Here is an 18,728-nt window from a genome sequence, read left to right as displayed (position 1 = left end):
TGTAGCTTAACATTTGCAAGACCCGTAAAATATGCAAGTGCGCATGCGAAATACGATCGAAAAATTCGGCGTTAAAAGTGCAAGTTGCTGATGTAAATATATCAGTTAATTTAAGAAAAGCGATAATACTGAACTTTTTTTACATAATACTATGTCAGCTACTTAAAGCATGTGATTTGAGATGACACCTGCCAACATCCTTCACTAAGACTGAGAATATCTTGAAAGGCCTCTGTAATATGTGCAGAGAGAAGAAAAGAAATGGTATGAAATAACAGCAACGTTTATCACAGTGTTTTTTCATATATAATAGTATATCTTAATGTGTTTATTTAACAAAACTTCCTATATGCAAAATGACTTTGTTAAAATCTTATTAAAAACACGAATATGTCTTGAACCAGCATATTTTGCATAAAAAAGCTATCACCTTACTGTTTAATTTCCTAAATCATGTCACACTTAGAATCGGCTGACAGTAAGCAAGTTAGGAAAATTGAATTGTCGGCTACTTATAGCTTATTATAATCCAATATCGGCACAAAATATGTTGTTTAGTATTGGATTTATTTGTAGGAACTTATGTCCGGGTAGTCGATATAATGTATGTGCGAATGTCCGGGCTGTCAAAATAACGTAGAAACAAATGCCCGACCTCTCAAAATAATGAAAGAACAATTGTCCGGGTTTTCAAAAGAACGTAGGAACGAATGTCCGGTTTGTGAAAACAACAACGGAACCAATATGCGCCTGTATTCACGATTTTCCGTTTAAACGAATATCCTGATACTAGTACCTGACATAATATTCGAGCAACGTGTTTAATTCTATGGAACAACAGCAGAAACACTTCAAAGTATTCAATGCTTTCATGGTGTTTGTAATTTTTTGTGATTTTACAAATGTCAAATGATGATTACACATAAATTAATGTTTACTTTGGTATATGTAATTAGGGTTATACATCTCGATGTTCTTTTCTTTTTAAATATGAGACAACAGGTTGGAAAATTGAAATAGTGGCAATCTGTGAACAATTCTCTGAAAAGGAATACTGATTTGGGATTACCTAAAAGTAACTTCTCAAAGCGTTTTTATCACTATTTTTTTTATTAAACATGTATATTAATTGCAGAAGTAATAAAAAATGTGCTCATACACAGTTCAACTGACGAAACACGTATTAGTAACATATGAAAAAATATGATTTAATGACGAAGATGATTATTTTACCTTCGTATGTAAGTTTAATGTTTGACGGTTAATTTGCTTTACGCTGTTGTTCTTTTACATCAAAACCAACTTTTGATTTGTATTCAGCATTTATTTGAATGTGCAATATGTTTCTGTACAACATCTAAGTGTTAATATTTGATCTGATCGCAGAAATGTTTTGGAAAACCCATGATACACAACAGTGGCCTGTAATGTTCCATTATATCTGCCAAGGATTATATTCAGAATAAGTCAAAATCTTAAAAAGTACCGTCGTTCAATTGTTATCACGCGTACACTTACACGTGTTCAATCATACTATTGGTGAGATGAAACTGAACAAGATGTTTATTTTGATACATATGAAATGCAAAAGGTTATTTTACCAATTCTTTTGCATACCTGTAATATAAGCTAAATGCTAATTCTGTGTTGTTTTATTGATCATCTGGGTGGAAATTTATTAAAGACTGACTACCATGTATTATATAATAATTTATGATGAACACCTGCATATATATTGTACATAATTATATGAAAATGCTTATACCATTGACTAATTACATTAACATGTAAAATACTTATTTATTTTATTTGAAATTGCTATATGTTTTATGTATTTGGCGTTTTCCAATCAGCATTACTTATACACAAACATCAAATTAAAAAAATCATATATATACCGACGCACAAATGTTTTCATTCCCCAAACATAACTCATCGATCGTTCTTGTATTAAGCTATACTAAATTAAGGTACGAATTTAGCGTCTGAACGCTCACTGTACTGATGTGTGGTTACTGGCGGACGGCTAGGAGACACAGCACTAGGGACGTTAAGGTCGCCGAGGCCCGAACTGCCAGAGAGTTATCTGGCTCTGGGAGCGCCACCGTGCCCTCCGTGTAGTTTGCACCGGCGTCTATACAAGAGCAACGAGATCGGATTGAAGACATATTTGAAGTCCGTATTTGCTCATTATAATACGTTATGAGCTCATGTACTGACAACAATTCACAACGAAAATTAAGATACGTTTTACACGTTTACTTACACGGACAAATATCACAGAGCTTCGGACAGTTGTAGCTTGCGAAAGGGTTGGATGGACAAGATGGCTTGTCGAAAGGCGTCCTCCCGCACAAGGGGTTGTCTCCCTTATCTACACAGTATACTGAAATACACACATAACACAAGCTATGTGTATAGAAAACTTTATATGAGAGATATCAAAAGCAAGTTAAATTATTGACAAATGGGCATACCCATACAATTCTGCATTAATACATGGTCTAAGAAGTTCCAAACGTATAGAGAAAACGAAAATGGAAGGCTACGAGGATGCTTTTACCGTAATAGCTTGAAGTTTTGAACACTAAAACATATTTTGTTTGTTTCGTATCCCAAACTTAAAGGGACCTTTTCACAGATTTTGGCATGTTTTGAAGTTTGTCATTAAATGCTTTATATTGATAAATGTAAACATTGGATCTAAAAAGCTGCAGTAAAAAAATCAAGAATAAAATTTAAAAAAGGAAAAACAAGAAGACCGCATCAGGACTCGAACCAGTGACCCCGGAGTCCTGGAGTAAAAACGAATTAGACCGCTCGGCCATCCTGCCAAGTATGTATGCATGATGTATTTTTTACTTTATATAAGCAATCTTCGTAGTTTCACAAAATTAAACGACAACAACAGAACTCTCAAAATTATTCAATCGTTTCGCGTTGCAACGCTTTATAATTTTCAGGTTTTTAAATCGTCAAAAGATGCATATAATAGCAATATTAGACAACGGTAAATGTTCAGTATTACTGTTTCCTCACAAATATCATAACTAAAACGAAAAGTTGCGAATCTGATACAATTTTCTTCAATTTTGTCAATTTACCAAAACGTGAAAAGATCCCTTTAAGAAACCTACAAGTACTACCATAATTATGTAATCGAAAATTAAGAGACAATATGAGATTGTACCAAGTTTTAATCAAATTTAGTTGCGCTCGATAGTTTAACCCATTTATGCCGAGTGGACTCTCCCATCCTTCTAAATTGGATCAATTCTTTTCCAAAATTAGGGATGTCTGGTATATTTATTTCTATTTTTAGAATATTTCTTAGAAAAATTCCTTTAAGCAAACAGCGCAGACACAGATGAGACGCCGCATCATGCGGCGTCTCATCTGAGTCTACGCTGTTTTCCAAGGCCTTTTTTCAGGACGCTAGGCATAAATGGGTTAAGATTTATTCAACCGCTCTGATTTCAGTTTACTGGGTAGAGCCGGACATAACGGTATTGGTAATTGGAATCGGATAACAACAGCAATCGGACAATTACAATGAACACTAACTGACAACGTCGAAAAGGATACTATACAACTTACAACGATCATTTTAACTGCATTATATATTAGTTATCTGAAGAAACCATTGTCTATGAGCGGTTTAATGCAATTTTACAAAAGTTTGTGGCATTTTAGTCAATAATTTAAAACGCATATTACACTTGCAGTCGTCCGAAGCATACTGATGAACCTTGTTGTTGCATGTGCACTGACACGTCGTCACGTTGAGTTGGCCGCCATTGAGACACACCTTCCCGCCACAATCTGCATGTAATATTGCCTAGTATTAATGACACAGCTTTTTATGTCGCTTTATCATAATGTTGATTAGTTCAAAATGAAAAAAAACACATCAAGGAATAATAATCTTTCTTTATTTACTGCTCACCACAGAGATTGGAGGTGCAGCTATTACAGTTACTACAGGCAGGTCCTTTCTGGTACGGCTTACCGAGGGCGCCGTTGTTACCGCTGTAAGTAGACAATATAAAGTCTACACGAGAAATGGTAACTTACACTACGAGTTGATCAGGAATGAGACATTTCTATGGTACCCAGTTAATTGAGATTTTCACCTGTGGTCAGAGTGCAAGAAAAATACGCTAATAAAAACGAGGTAGAAGATACGGTGTCGCCATATTCGCCCTTTCGTTCGTTCATAGACGCATTTATTAACTTATTTTCGCGGCGTTTAACCAAAAACGCATAACCAGAAAAAGTAGTTCATAACCGGCTAATACATGAAACGGCACCGAATCATAGGAGAATATATCGGCTCGTTTTAGTTGAATTCTTTTAGTTTTAAAGTTGTATTCTTTCATTCTTACGAAACCTAAATTCTAAAGTACAACTCAGACATTCGTTTCAATAATTTTGATGCTTATTTTTAGAAAGAAAAAAAAACGATCCACGGCGACAAACTTCACCGTCCCACCGTTTCTGCACATAGTCAGTAGAAACGTTAGTAAAATGCAGATATTGGTCCATTAAACCAATGTAGTGCATACTTCTAAACTAGGTTCCTGTATAAAACAGCCGCTTAGTTATTGTGATGTTATTGTCATTATAGGCAGATGTTAAGGTCAAAGAATACAGGCACCGGCTTGAAATATGCGCCGGCTAATAGCAAAAGGTATGTTACAAAACTTGATCCGACCCTGGCAAGCGTAAATAAAACTTAGCTTCAAAGGTTACACAATTGGAATCTCTCAGCAAGCCTAGAAATGTATTACGCCATATCAGCCTCGTCTGGTATCACATGATATCAACAATTACCAACCATATAGTCTCTATATATTATATGATTGGATAAACTGGCCATTGGGACATGTATAAGTTTGTATTAAATACAAATGTAGTTATTGTAAGAAAAATACTGATGCCAACTTTTTCGAATTATGTTTGTGTTCGTGTTTGTCCTTTTCCATACATAAGTTAATGATCGATGGATGTATGGTATGACTAATCATGTTACAAATCGCTGGTTACACTGAATAAGTGCCTAGAGTATTCCTACCTGGGCCCATAGTTGCACACGTAGTGGTACTTGGACCCGCATCTCGCAGCCCCGCACCCGACCAGAGCGGTCTGGGCCCACACAACCTGCAGAGGTAAACGTGCGATATCAGATAATGTTTGTAATTGCTTTTTCAGATATATACATGCAGTTGATGTACTCTAGATGTACCGCGTAATGCATGTGTTCGAAGCTTAGAGGTTGCACTCTTTTTTAATTAGATTCCTTTCTAAATGTCATTCTCTACAATGAACGCAACACGCTGCAAACAGGCAGGCTTTTTTACTATACAACGCATAAATTGAAATTAAAATTTTATTAGTTTAATGTTCGCATAACTTTACATGCATGTTAATTTTGTCTCAAGTACTAATACATTTACTTGCTACTGTCCATTATGCGCATGCAAAAAATATAAAAACAAACGTACCAATGTACCTATTTAAATCGGATTCCACAGTATATCAATGAAATACAATATCGAAATGACCATAATACATTTCCGCTAACCCATATAGGTTATATTACACTAATTCGGATTCCCATAGGGTCCCATTATAAAACTGACAACTTTCAACGCATTTTTCTTGTCTTTCCGACGTATCAATTTTTCCGAACCCGGTATCATTTTAAAGATGGACGTGTCCTCTTCCAATAATTGCATTCAAAAATATACCGTCTCGCAACTTCTAAGAAAGTAAATTGCTGTTGAATGCACCCACCGTAGAAAACCTGTTTTGCAAGCCTAATTTCGACAAATGCCCCACACAATAGAAAAGACACCCCCAAAAGTTCATCTTTTCAGTTAGCTACCAATCCAAGGCATCAAAGTACTCCAGACACATACAGGATATTACAAATATCCACAAAAGACATGTCTCACATTGTTAAATGGCTTTTATTCAACAAGAGAAAAGGAACTCTTAAGTAATAGGCACTACTTTCGAATGGACCACGGAGGGATACACAATGATTTAGTGTAATGTAACCTATACGCGTTGTTGTTTTTTTCCAATCATTTGTTGAAGAATGTGTCTTATTGGGAGCACAATATGAAGGCAGTAAATGAATGCATTGCATTACTTGTATTATCCGAGATGCATTTTAATGAAATTAAATGGTTTAATAGTTGTTAATCTAAACAATTCATGAATTTGTAAATTTTGGCTGTATTTTTCGCATGGCCATTGGAACAGATCTGTCCCTGTTATGACTCTACACTGATTTAGTGTAATGTAACCTATACGCATTGTGTTTTTTTTCCAATCATTTGTTGAAGAATGTGTCTTATTGGGAGCACAATATGAAGGCAGTAAATGAATGCATTGCATTACTTGTATTATCCGAGATGCATTTTAATGAAATTAAATGGTTTAATAGTTGTTAATCTAAACAATTCATGAATTTGTAAATTTTGGCTGTATTTTTCGCATGGCCATTGGAACAGATCTGTCCCTGTTATGACTCTACAATGATCTAGTGTAATGTAACCTATACGCATTGTTGTTTTTTTCCAATCATTTGTTGAAGAATGTGTCTTATTGGGAGCACAATATGAAGGCAGTAAATGAATGCATTGCATTACTTGTATTATCCGAGATGCATTTTAATGAAATTAAATGGTTTAATAGTTGTTAATCTAAACAATTCATGAATTTGTAAATTTTGGCTGTATTTTTCGCATGGCCATTGGAACAGATCTGTCCCTGTTATGACTCTACAATGATTTAGTGTAATGTAACCTATACGCATTGTGTTTTTTTCCAATCATTTGTTGAAGAATGTGTCTTATTGGGAGCACAATATGAAGGCAGTAAATGAATGCATTGCATTACTTGTATTATCCGAGATGCATTTTAATGAAATTAAATGGTTTAATAGTTGTTAATCTAAACAATTCATAAATTTGTAAATTTTGGCTGTATTTTTCGCATGGCCATTGGAACATATCTGTCCCTGTTATGACTCTAAGCCCATAGTAACAATCGGTCCAGAAAGTGTGTCTGCTGGAAATAGACAATCTCGTCGTCTGCGTTATTTCGGTTACAAAACAATATTGGACAGTTTTATACTATAGAGGAACGCTTAACCATGAAACATAATACACGTTCTTGTGATAGATATATAAGCTACTGCTATGAATACACGTGCGCACATTGAATTATAAAGTTCTCAAATCAAAATACAAATGTATCATGTTTTGTATTTGTTCACAAGACATATTGTTCCCATACACTGCGTCTGTTTCTACGTAACTGGTATTTTCTTGATACAAGCAAATCATGCTATATCTGGTTGTATGGTGTTATAGTTTTGCCCAGATTTATGAGCGAATGTGTCACGCGAACGGTAAACATTCAAATGGTAGAGCGTTTTATTTTCTGTGCCGTATGGTTTATCTCATTATAAAGCATACTCCTTGATATAATGTGTTTAAATAAATTTCGTATACGACTTTTTTATGTAATTGTGAATCAATATTTTGTCCAACAAAATATAGATTATTAACAAAAGAGCTTTCTAACCTGTGTATAGTGGCCCACACGCCCAAATTCGTTCTGGCCGTCGTACGTGAAGTCCTTGACCTCGTCATACCAGAGTTGGATGACCTCCGACCAGGACATCTCAGCACCGTTGACCGCTAGATTCTGACCCACCACAAACATACCTGTCACAACAGAGAGCCGAAAAAATGTACCAAACATTTACAATACTTTTATCAACAGGACCAAAATATTTGATTCAGTAAGGCAAACGGTATGTTTTTTCTTCAAGAAGTATTTCTGGAAATAATTCATCCAAACGTTAGTAAAGGATAATGATGCAAATGTGACATGAAAGCTCATACTAGTGTGTATTATTGAAATATGTAAAACAATAACCGTCATAACAAAAGCGAAAACTATATATAAGTAGGAAACATACAACAAAACACATATATTTAAGGTAAGTGAAACTTATATAACAAATATTTAGTATGAAAGGGTAGAATTTACAGATTCGGAAAAAGTAAACTATTTAAATTAATTTTGAAAAAAATATGAAATGAAACATGTACAAAAGACCAAGCACGTGTACTACAGTTTCTCCTTACATGCGTATTTAAAAAAAACACGTGTATCAATTTATATAAGTTGGTAACTTCTTTTCCGTATATGTAATAATTGAAAACTATATATGAGCCGCGTTCTGAGAAAACTGAGCTTAATGCATGTGCGTAAAGTGTCGTCCCAGATTAGCCTGTGCAATCCGCACAGGCTTAATAGGGACGACACTTTCCGCTTTGATGGTATTTTTAGTTTCAATGAAGTCATTCCTTACCGAAAATCAAGTTTAGGCGGAAAGTGTCGTCCCTGATTAGCCTGTGCGGACTGCACATGCTAATCTGGGACGACATTTTACGCACATGCATTAAGCCTAGTTTTCTCAGAACAAGGCTAAATTATTTTTTCCTCTGGAACATCGTTCTCTACCTAGTTTTTCAAATCATATATCTGGCGTTCAAAAGTTGTCATGCCTATGGGGTCATCAGTTTTATTTATATAGCGAAAACATTTAACAATCTTCTTTTCTGACGCCTCAAACTCAAAAGCTTTCTTTGGTTTATGGCATCATAACCTAAACAATTTCTTCGAAGAATACCCAGTAGTCAAAGCTTACCAAGCCGCCCGTCACATTTTTAAATATGAAAATACAGCAACATAACTTGTAAAATATTTCCTACAACAATGCCCATGTCTAAAATATTTAGAATATATCATCAGATTTTTTTCCTGCAAAAAATCGTCCTAACTTTGTCAATTTATAAAAAAATAGCAAAATCCTATGTCTCACAATGATTATTTTGTCTTTATAAGTTAAATAAGTTCAAAATGTTTTTCTTCAGATGAATAAACCCCATAGCTGTAATTGTTGTATGTAACATCTAATAGCGGCCCTAAACTAAGTATTACTACGCCCGTCTCATGTGTGGAATATTTTATATAGACTGACATAGAGAAATAGGTTTAAATTATTCCCCGTCAAAAAAATCGCCCAAAACAAGAGTCTCGAGTATTAAACCACTGGGCTACAGTTTCTCAGTTGAGCGTGTTAGGATCCCAAGTGTATTCTTGATTTATAATAACACGCAATTCGACATAATATACATACCATGAAATATATAATAAATGATAGAACGTAACGGGCCTGTTGTAAGCATGAAATAAATTGTTTAAAACAGAGTATTTTCGTTGTGAAAATTGTGTTGAAACTTTACCTGGTTGAAATCGATGATCGTTTGAGTCGTGACCTTGTATACACTGTTCAGCCCATATCTGCGCTTCTGTCTCAAGATCCTTCGAGTAAGCCTAAAACAAAATTAGTAATGAAACCAGTACCTAGCAGATCAATCAAACTAGAATACACACCAGAAGCCAGGACTCAAACATTACAAAGGTGAGAAAAACACCTTTATTTCATGCTTTCCGGTGGTTGATAGGGAAATATCAGTGACATAAAACTGGTATTTCACTTTTTAAACAGTGAAAAATAACGATATTTTTTCACTGTTTAACTGTGAAATGACGTCATATTTTCGACGAAATGACGTCATAAATCCAGCGAACGTATCCAGATAAACTCCTTTGTTATGTAAATAAGCAGTGAAACAAGCATAAAATGAAAATAAAATTTGTTGGAATCGATGGAATACCGATTTTATTTCACTCTTGGTCGTAAAAAAAACATAATTTTATATTATTATATGATCACTCGTGAAATACAATCGATATTCCATCGAATTCAACAAATATCCTCTATTTACAGAAGTCAGAATCACAAACTCAACAACAGGACCGGCAATTGAATACAAAACATACATCAGGCAACAAATTACAGAATACATACCAGTCATTATGATATAAGACATACCAAAAGTCTCGAAATATTGGGTCGTGTTCTGAGAATACTGGGCTTAATGCATGTGCGTAAAGTGTCATCCCAGATTTTAGCCTGTGCAGTCCGCACAGGCTAATCAGGGATGACACTTTCCGCCTAAACTTGATTTTCGGTAAGGAGGGACTTCCTTGAAACTAGAAATACCATAAACTCGGAAAGTGTCGTCCCTGATTAGCCTGTGCGGACTGCACAGGCTAATCTGGGACGACACTTTACGCAAAAGCATTAAGCCCAGTATTCTTAGAACACGGCTCAAAAATACATTGCAATATACACCGCTGATAAGCAGACGACCTTACCATTTTCAGCATGTCGGCAGATGTTGGACTAACATTACCACGCAGTCGGTTGTGTATGCTGGTTATGTTTTCTCGTTCTGGAAGAAACAATCACTGCTTACTTTTGTGGCGCTAACAAACGATGCTATTGCAAACGTTGATAACATGGGGCATGGTCTGTTTAATCGCACATATTAACGGATCAGCATTGGATCATACACTAAAAAAGAAAATTTGTATTGAAACATTTATTTTCCCAGACTTACGGAACAGTCGTCAGTTTCTGCATGCTGTCATCTTCCAATCGGCTATACTTAATACTAGGGGACAAGAGAGGCTCTGCTTTGGTCACCTGAGTTGTCATTACTGAAGGCTTTCTCAAGAGAACACAGTGACACACACTTACTAGTTTCAAATGATAAATACTAGTGAAACATTCTATATAACATTGTCATACACCCCATGCTAGTGTCATATACTGAATACTAGTGTCACAAGCTTAATTATTGGTTTACATTCTCAATTATAGTGTTACATACTCAATTTCTTACTGTCATTTCTCCCCGTAAACAAGACATTTACATTATATTCAATTTATTTTATTAAGTCGAACACCTTATTTTAGAAACTCATTCTTGCTTTTAATTAAAATAACTTGTAAGCAGTTTCATAGTCAAAATAGTGGCTCGGCCTTGCGTTATTGTCAAAAGCAATTCATAACCAAACGCCATAAACTGTTGTTAACGATATTTGGTAAACTTACAAGTAAGAGTAGAAAATGCTCTTTGAAAGTAAATGCACAGCTTATTGAAAGCTTAATTTCTAATGCTTTTATGCAGAATTTCCCGATGATATTTTCATTTGGTCCCTTCCGTTTTGTAAAAGTCACCTGACATTTAACATCTACAGAAACATACATCACATGTAATATTCATTAATTACTTTTTGGTCTTTTATTGTACGAAGAGTTTGTGTTTGTTTGGCTACACTGAGCTTCGCTTATAGAGATAAAACGCTGTCCTTGTAATTAAAAACAGTTACTAAGTAAACAGCGTGATTTCCAAAGGTTACATGGAATGAACAATTGTACATGCAATCCGCATTCTATCTTACACCCACACAACTTACGCGACTCATTCAGTGGAGTATGTCCTGAGTATGGAAGGCACATGGTGTGTCCCGGAATGGCTGCAAATTTATCAAGACATCTGTTGTTGTTGACCTTAAAAGGATGATATTTTTATGTATGTATTTTATTACATGCTTTGAGGTACGGTCTGTTATACTAAGTTATTAGTTTTGTATAAAAAGACACATGAAGGCATCATTACGTTCCATAAAGTGATAGTTGTGTACAACAACATATGAAGGCATCATATAATAAATGTTTGTTAAATATCAATATACTGTACGCATAATGCCCAACCAATATCTACTGAATAACAGCCTGCTGACCTTTTGTTGTTTAACTCATCACGTGAATATAATAACGGCGGGGCTTGCCAATCTTTTATACGTGCTTGATATATAACAACACGAGAGGGCTGTAAATAATTGTTTCTATATATGTATCTCACCTGTACGCCCTCATTTGGAAGAATTACTCAAATTTTATCGCAACGATTCTGAGTTATTCGTGAAAGTATATGTTGCATGACGTTTGACGTATTAATAATTACTTCATGAGTACTTAAACTTAATATTTATAAAAAAAGTTGTTAAGATGTTTTGTACCTTTTTTGTGTAAAATGAACTAAAATGTGGTAGAAAGATGATTGTTGTGATTGTTCTATTTTATTCCAGGCGAAAATAAAGATGTTATCTTAGAAATCGAAAATGTCGCATGTTAAAACTTTCAAACATTGAATGATTCCAACGCTTGCTAACCAGATGTTATTTACTACACATCTTCTTACTAACCATATGTTATTTACTACACATCTTCTTACTAACCAGATGTTATTTACTACACATCTTTTTACTAACCAGATGTTATTTACTACACATCTTCTTACTAACCAGATGTTATTTACTACACATCTTCTTACTAACCAGATGTTATTTACTACACATCTTCTTACTAACCAGATGTTATTTACTACACATCTTCTTACTAACCAGATGTTATTTACTACACATCTTCTTACTAACCAGATGTTATTTACTACACATCTTCTTACTAACCAGATGTTATTTACTACACATCTTCTTACTAACCAGATGTTATTTACTACAAATCTTCTTTCTAAACCCACACGATGGGATACCCAGATGTTATTTACTACACATCTTTTTACTAAAACCCACACGATGGGATACGAATTTATCTTTCCGAGTACTCTTCATTTTCCAGCATCATTGAACTAATTAAAACAAGAAAATTCGCTTATTTGTATTGAACAATGTTGTTAGTTTTCATCCGTGAAGTAATTCAACATAACTTAACTAACATGAAAAGCCACCTACTCAATAGGCAAAACTACACATTCAGTATGTTACATGGCCGAGCAAATGAAACAAAGAGAACTTATTACGAGATAGCATATAAAAGTAAGGCATCAAAGTAGATATGAAACATAATGGTTTACTAGCATTGTGTGCACCTATCTCAAAAAGCATTCGTGGAACAAATGATAAATCTGAAATTATATTGAGAACTTTTTAACTTTTGGAATATAATACTTGCGTTTATGACTTTAAAATAACAAGAGACGAGTGGTTTGTAAATACTATTTCGGGATTACTGAAGCCATACAAATACGACAAAAAGAGTTAGAATACATTAACAACAAAATAACATCAAGTTTTAGGTATATATAACAGCTTTTAAACAATGCAAACAGTCATTTACAAGTTCAGAAAACAACTCTTAAAGTGTAAGGGGAAAACGCTGTCAACATACAAACAAAATCATCGTGTGTGTATATAAATTGAGGCGATGGAATCGATACCAAAGTCTTGTCAACGTTTCCATTAAATAACTTGTGTAGGTGTGAAATTTAACCCATTTATGCCTAGTGGACTCTCCCATCCTTCTAAATTAGATCACCTTATTTCCATAATTAGGGATGACTAGTATATGTATTTCTGTATTTAGAATATTTCTTAAAGAAATTCCTTTCGGCAAACAACGCAGACCCTGTAGAGACGCCGAATGATGCGGCGTCTCATCTGGGTGTACGCTGTTTGCCAATGCCTTTTTTCTAGACGCTAGACATACATGGATTAAGAATTGCAACTAGGACACCTTCGACTGAATTTAAATGAACACTGTGCTGACTGCGCTGTGGCAATGTTGAAACAAATGTACAATCAACGTTTTAAGTGCAGAATAAAAATATAGATATTGAAGATGATATAAGAATTGAAAACATCATGTCCAAATAAAGGCGCAAATCTTGAGCTTACCTTTGCATAAAACGAAATGTTCAAAACTTTCTAAAGGAAAACTATTATTTTCTGCAATTATGTTCTACCAGACGTAATTTCTTAACTAAGTCGAGATATTACCCGAGAAAATGTTTTCCACAAGTTTTATGAAGATTTAATATTGTCAATAAAGCTGTTGTTCTATTTGAATGAATAGCTTCGGGCTACTTTACATGGTGCCAATAAACGGGTCTTATACATTTATATACATAGATGGTGACGTCACTACGTTATTGTCAGTAAGACCGGTGTGTACACAATGGTCTAATACTGAAAAACTCTAATCTTCACGGACAGTTCCAAGGCGGCAAGCCGAGTTTTCATTGCAGTTTATAATTGTAATGTGTTTGTCGAAGTGCATACCAGTTCGTCACTAGCTTAAAGTAAATGATCATAGTGTAAATAATTTCATGCTGATAACTCTGGAGTTTCAATTGTTAACATTAAAATACCATTAATAAAAGCATTCAACACATTATAAAAACATCACTTAAATATCATTATTAGATAAAGAACTAATGTTATATTCATGTTTTGTTTTAATTATCGCTATAAAAACTGTACCTATTTCACAAGGTTTTATAACGGACATTATTTATATGGATATCTGCGGCCATTTTTTTCAACACCCCGAACCATTTTCGTAATCTATAAATGTATTCATAGAGCAATTTTCGTAACATGTTTTATAATATTTAGACGAATTATGTCTTTTCTTGATTGTTCAAAAGTTCAACCATAAAGAAAAACGGCCCGACACTTTGACAATTGTTTTGAACGGAAATTCATGACTTTTTTCCGAGATATCATTCGACTAAATACTGTTTTTAACACAACATATACTTCTCGTATATTCACAATCGTTTCCTTAATTCGACATAGCGAATTATTTTTTGATCCCACTTTTTGACGATGCTGGAACAGCGTCGTCTAAGGTTTGATAACCAGTAAAAAAATTCTTCACAATCGGGACCTATGTAAAAGACCGAGCCAGTCCGATTGAGATAACTCGATTTTTCAGTTACTTCCCTTGGCATTCGCCACTGCGTAGGAGATTGCTCGTTGATTTTCATTGATAACATTCTCCTAGCAGAGTTGTCGTTCGTGTTGATAAAGGTAAATATTAATAGAACAGCATATCCTGGGGAAACAGATTCAATAAGTGTAACAGAACGTTAATTTAAAATTAGTAATTTTACATCCATTTTATTTTTATGGACCAATGAAATAACTATATATTTTCTCTATTTTGTTTGATATTTGTTATCGATTTAGTAAATAAATTGCGAATAAAACCATGTAATATTAACTTTTTACGTGATCACAAAACTAAAGAATGCGAACAATTTCGAACCTGCAAATTGTAAACGCTGCACTGCTATGATATATATAGATATAACAACAATCTTTTGCGTAATTGCTCGTCCCGCTAGCGCAGTGGTTAAGACGTTCGCTTTTTCACCTTTACGACACCGGTTCGATTCCCGCTCCCGGCGCAATGTTATATTTTGTCTATTTTGTGGTCACCTTTCCGGACAGGTGTTTTTTTCCGGATAATCTCATCCCCCCGCAGCATTTGACCATATAAAAAATTAAAAAGTATTTCAGTACAAAACAAATAGCTGGACATTGCAGCTATCATTCAAAATTCGTCCCAACTGTCGTCAATCTAATCTTATTAGGTAGGAGTGCTGGACACACTCCGGGTCCCAACATTATGCAGCCTCAGCGCGGAGTTAACTCATTACCTTGGAAAAACACAAATACACAGACTGGGTGCAGCCTAGGCGCGTATAGACTCAAACAAGGCAACAAACTCAAGTGCGGGCACAATCATTTAAAATTTACATATTGAATACGATATTCTAACAGAAATTACACAACCACCTAAGTGTACATACCATGTTTGATATTTCGTTCGATTGTTATATTTCAGCATATACATGTATAAGGTCATTTCGCTATTAGTTAACTTATCCATATGTTCGTGGGCGAACTCGGATAGTCAAGTGCTCATACGATTGAGCTCACATCGTCCGGCTATGTGCTCATACCTACTTTCGAGAATCATCATGAAGGTATTGCCATACTTAATGAACAAGAATGTGACCCGCCTCCCAGTTTCGCTCAATGGGTCAAGTTACCCACGGGTACTACTTCCCCGTACCCCTAAACATTTTTTCGTACCAAAAATGTTTCGTACGCAAATTTTTTTCGTACCAAATTTTTTTTCGTACCCAAAATTTTCGTACCCAATTTTTTTTATCGTACCCAAATGTTCGTATCAACATACAAAATTGTGGTGATATAGATAGACCAAAATTGATGTTTTATATCTATCCTCTTCAAAAGCATCGTCACACCAGTACTGTCAGTTCTTTGATTGAACTTGACGTGCATATTTATTTTCCCTGCCACTGTCGAGTTTCCCATACTTTCTCCTTACATTAACACGGCCGTTAATCACGCGCGCCACCTCTTTTTTTGAGATGCATTAATAATTGAGCCAATGCTACTTTAAAGGGCGCTCAGGCCTGGATGCTTTGAAATTTAACGGGTAATTTTACAGGGTGATTAGGTTAAAAAAAAAAGCATATTTCGCTTTTTTTTAATAGGCCAATGAAATGCGATTCAGCGATTATAAATTCATCTAAAGATGTACAGAAACGTACAATCATAAACCATTTGGAAACGTGAGGATCTTTATAAGTTGTGGCATGGTAGAACTCGTAAAAGCTTTTTTGCCTTTGTGACGAGCAAATTCTCAGCCGATTAAATCGCTCATTACATAAAACGATTGCTTTAAACATGTACAAGTTAATGCGTGCACAAAAACATCGGCTTCTAGCCGATCTAATAGATACATTTGCATTTTTTAAAAAGAGATGGCGCCAATGCTAAGGAGGTGGCGCCTAATTAGGATTAGCTGACCTTTGCATTTAAGTAAATTAAGCATTTGGATTAAGGGACACAAATAATTGTTTCAAGAAGTATGATCTTTTATTTATTTCGTTAAGTATCATACTGCATACAATTATTGATGTCGATGAGTTATTTTGATAATGTTGAACATAACGTTATTGGTATATATCGTACAATATGTTTTAATCATGTTGGTGACTTTTTTTATGGAGTTGATCACTTATAAATTAAAAAAATAACCCAGCTACATCTTATGATTATTGAATGTGTTTATGTTCTGTAAAGATTTGGGCCTTCGTATCTAAGTTGAAAACTAAATTTAATATAAAAAATAACATTATCTATCGAATGTACGTCATGTGATAATGTATTGCGATACAACTGTAAATTGATACATCCTGCATTGGCGCCACCTCCCATCATTAGCGCCGTCTCCTTAGCATTGGCTCCATCTCTTTTGCAAAAATGCAAAATTATCTACTACGTCAGCAAGAAGCCAATATTTTGTGCATGCCGCATCTAATGTATGTTGTACGCAATCGTTTGATGCCGTTAGCGATTTAATTGGGTGGAAATCGTCTCGTCACATAGGAAAAACTAATCAAAATGCTTTTTAAAACTCCACCATGCCACAATTTTTTATAGGTTTTCACGTTTTTAAATGGGTTGAGAATGTATGTTTCTTTCTGTACATTTTTGGAGGAATTAATCTTCGCTCAATCGCACTACATTGCTCGATTATTAAAATAATACGAAATATGTTGAAAAAAAACACACCATATAAAACCTAAACACAGTAAAATTATCCATGAAATTTGAATACATCCGGGCGCGCGTGCTTAACGGCCAGGATTAATACCAATATTATATTTAAAACAGTGCCTCAAAAACACGAGTTGATTAATCTGATAATATGAAGAAAAAAAGAAAAGATATGTGCTTTATGCAAACATTTACATTGATACATATTAGGGTTTTATTTTAATCAACTCGATGTCGGGAGGCGGAAAACCTACAACGGGCGAGGCATGGTCAGGGGTGATAACCCCAAAAAAGGGTTAGGGTAAGGGTTCGGGTTAGGGGTCGGGTTAGGGTTAGGGTTGGGTTTAGGCTAACCCAAACCCTAACCCGACCCCTAACACTAACACTAACCCTAACCCTCTAACCCCCTTGCGCAATACCATACCATGCCTCGCCCGTTGTAGTTTTCCGCCTCCTCTCGATGTCAGATAAATCCAGACCTTAAGAAATGATTTGTTTACTGCCAAACATTTAATATTGTTCATATATCGGAATGAGAAGATTGATATTGAATTGTTGGATAAAGCTATGTTGAGATACATGTAACTACGTCGATAAAAACTTTGAGCTATTTATCATTAAGTTAGTGCGATTCGCTCGCGAATCGGTGAAGCGTAATAATAAGAAGGGAATCATTCAGAGCAAAATAGCAAAGTCCTGCGTCCTGCTCATCTTTGGTTACCCCTTTTAGGCAATTACAAACTTTTCTTTAAAAAAAGAATCGTACATACAATAATGTGCTCTAACTAATGCTTCTGGATTTTCCTGTCTTAATATAAAATAAGTGTCGTTATCAATATGTGATATACCAAGTCCGTCACATTTGTCATTTAATACGATAATGTATCAAACAGGTCCATGATATACCCATGCACAACACACAACCGCATTGCCCACTGCATTTTTTTACTTACTTGAAGACTGCGTCCATGTCGCTCCCCTTTCGAACCCGTCGAACCTGTCGAGAGGTAAAACTGCATTAGGCGTCATGTAAATAACATATTGGTATTGATTTCACTAATCTGTATCGTTTAATCAACACTTGTTTTTGCTACTGTTTGTACATGTACCTGCGATTAGAATAAAGATTGTCAGTCCAGTAATTGTCTTCATCCTGTCGTCCTCTACACTAACCACTGCGTATGTCCCGAGTCTGGTGAACGCATCATAATACCTCCAACGATACTGTTTACTTTCATTGTTGATTTTGTTGTCATTGTTACAACAACTGTCATAATTAATTTTCGGTAAGGACATTTAAAATGACAGCTTTAATAAAAGGAACT

General features: G+C 34.9%; 1 protein-coding gene across 1 annotated transcript; it reads right to left on the bottom strand.

The window, feature by feature from the left end:
• Positions 1-1,697: 1,697 nt before the first annotated feature.
• On the bottom strand, positions 1,698-18,708 carry LOC127830962 (cysteine-rich venom protein tigrin-like). The gene is made up of 11 exons (XM_052355914.1): positions 18,513-18,708; positions 18,357-18,400; positions 11,419-11,512; positions 10,312-10,388; positions 9,333-9,423; positions 7,600-7,742; positions 5,075-5,160; positions 3,947-4,029; positions 3,718-3,822; positions 2,267-2,386; positions 1,698-2,134 (listed from the first exon to the last, which is right to left on the bottom strand). The coding sequence occupies exons 1-11, from the start codon at positions 18,697-18,699 to the stop codon at positions 2,013-2,015; spliced, it is 1,152 nt and encodes a 383-aa protein (XP_052211874.1). The 5' UTR covers positions 18,700-18,708; the 3' UTR covers positions 1,698-2,012.
• Between the last annotated feature and the right edge of the window lie 20 nt (positions 18,709-18,728).

The sequence above is a fragment of the Dreissena polymorpha genome, chromosome 1, assembly GCF_020536995.1.
Source record: "Dreissena polymorpha isolate Duluth1 chromosome 1, UMN_Dpol_1.0, whole genome shotgun sequence".
Classification (NCBI taxonomy): Eukaryota; Metazoa; Mollusca; class Bivalvia; order Myida; family Dreissenidae; genus Dreissena; species Dreissena polymorpha.
This window is presented reverse-complemented; position numbering and strand designations above follow the sequence as displayed.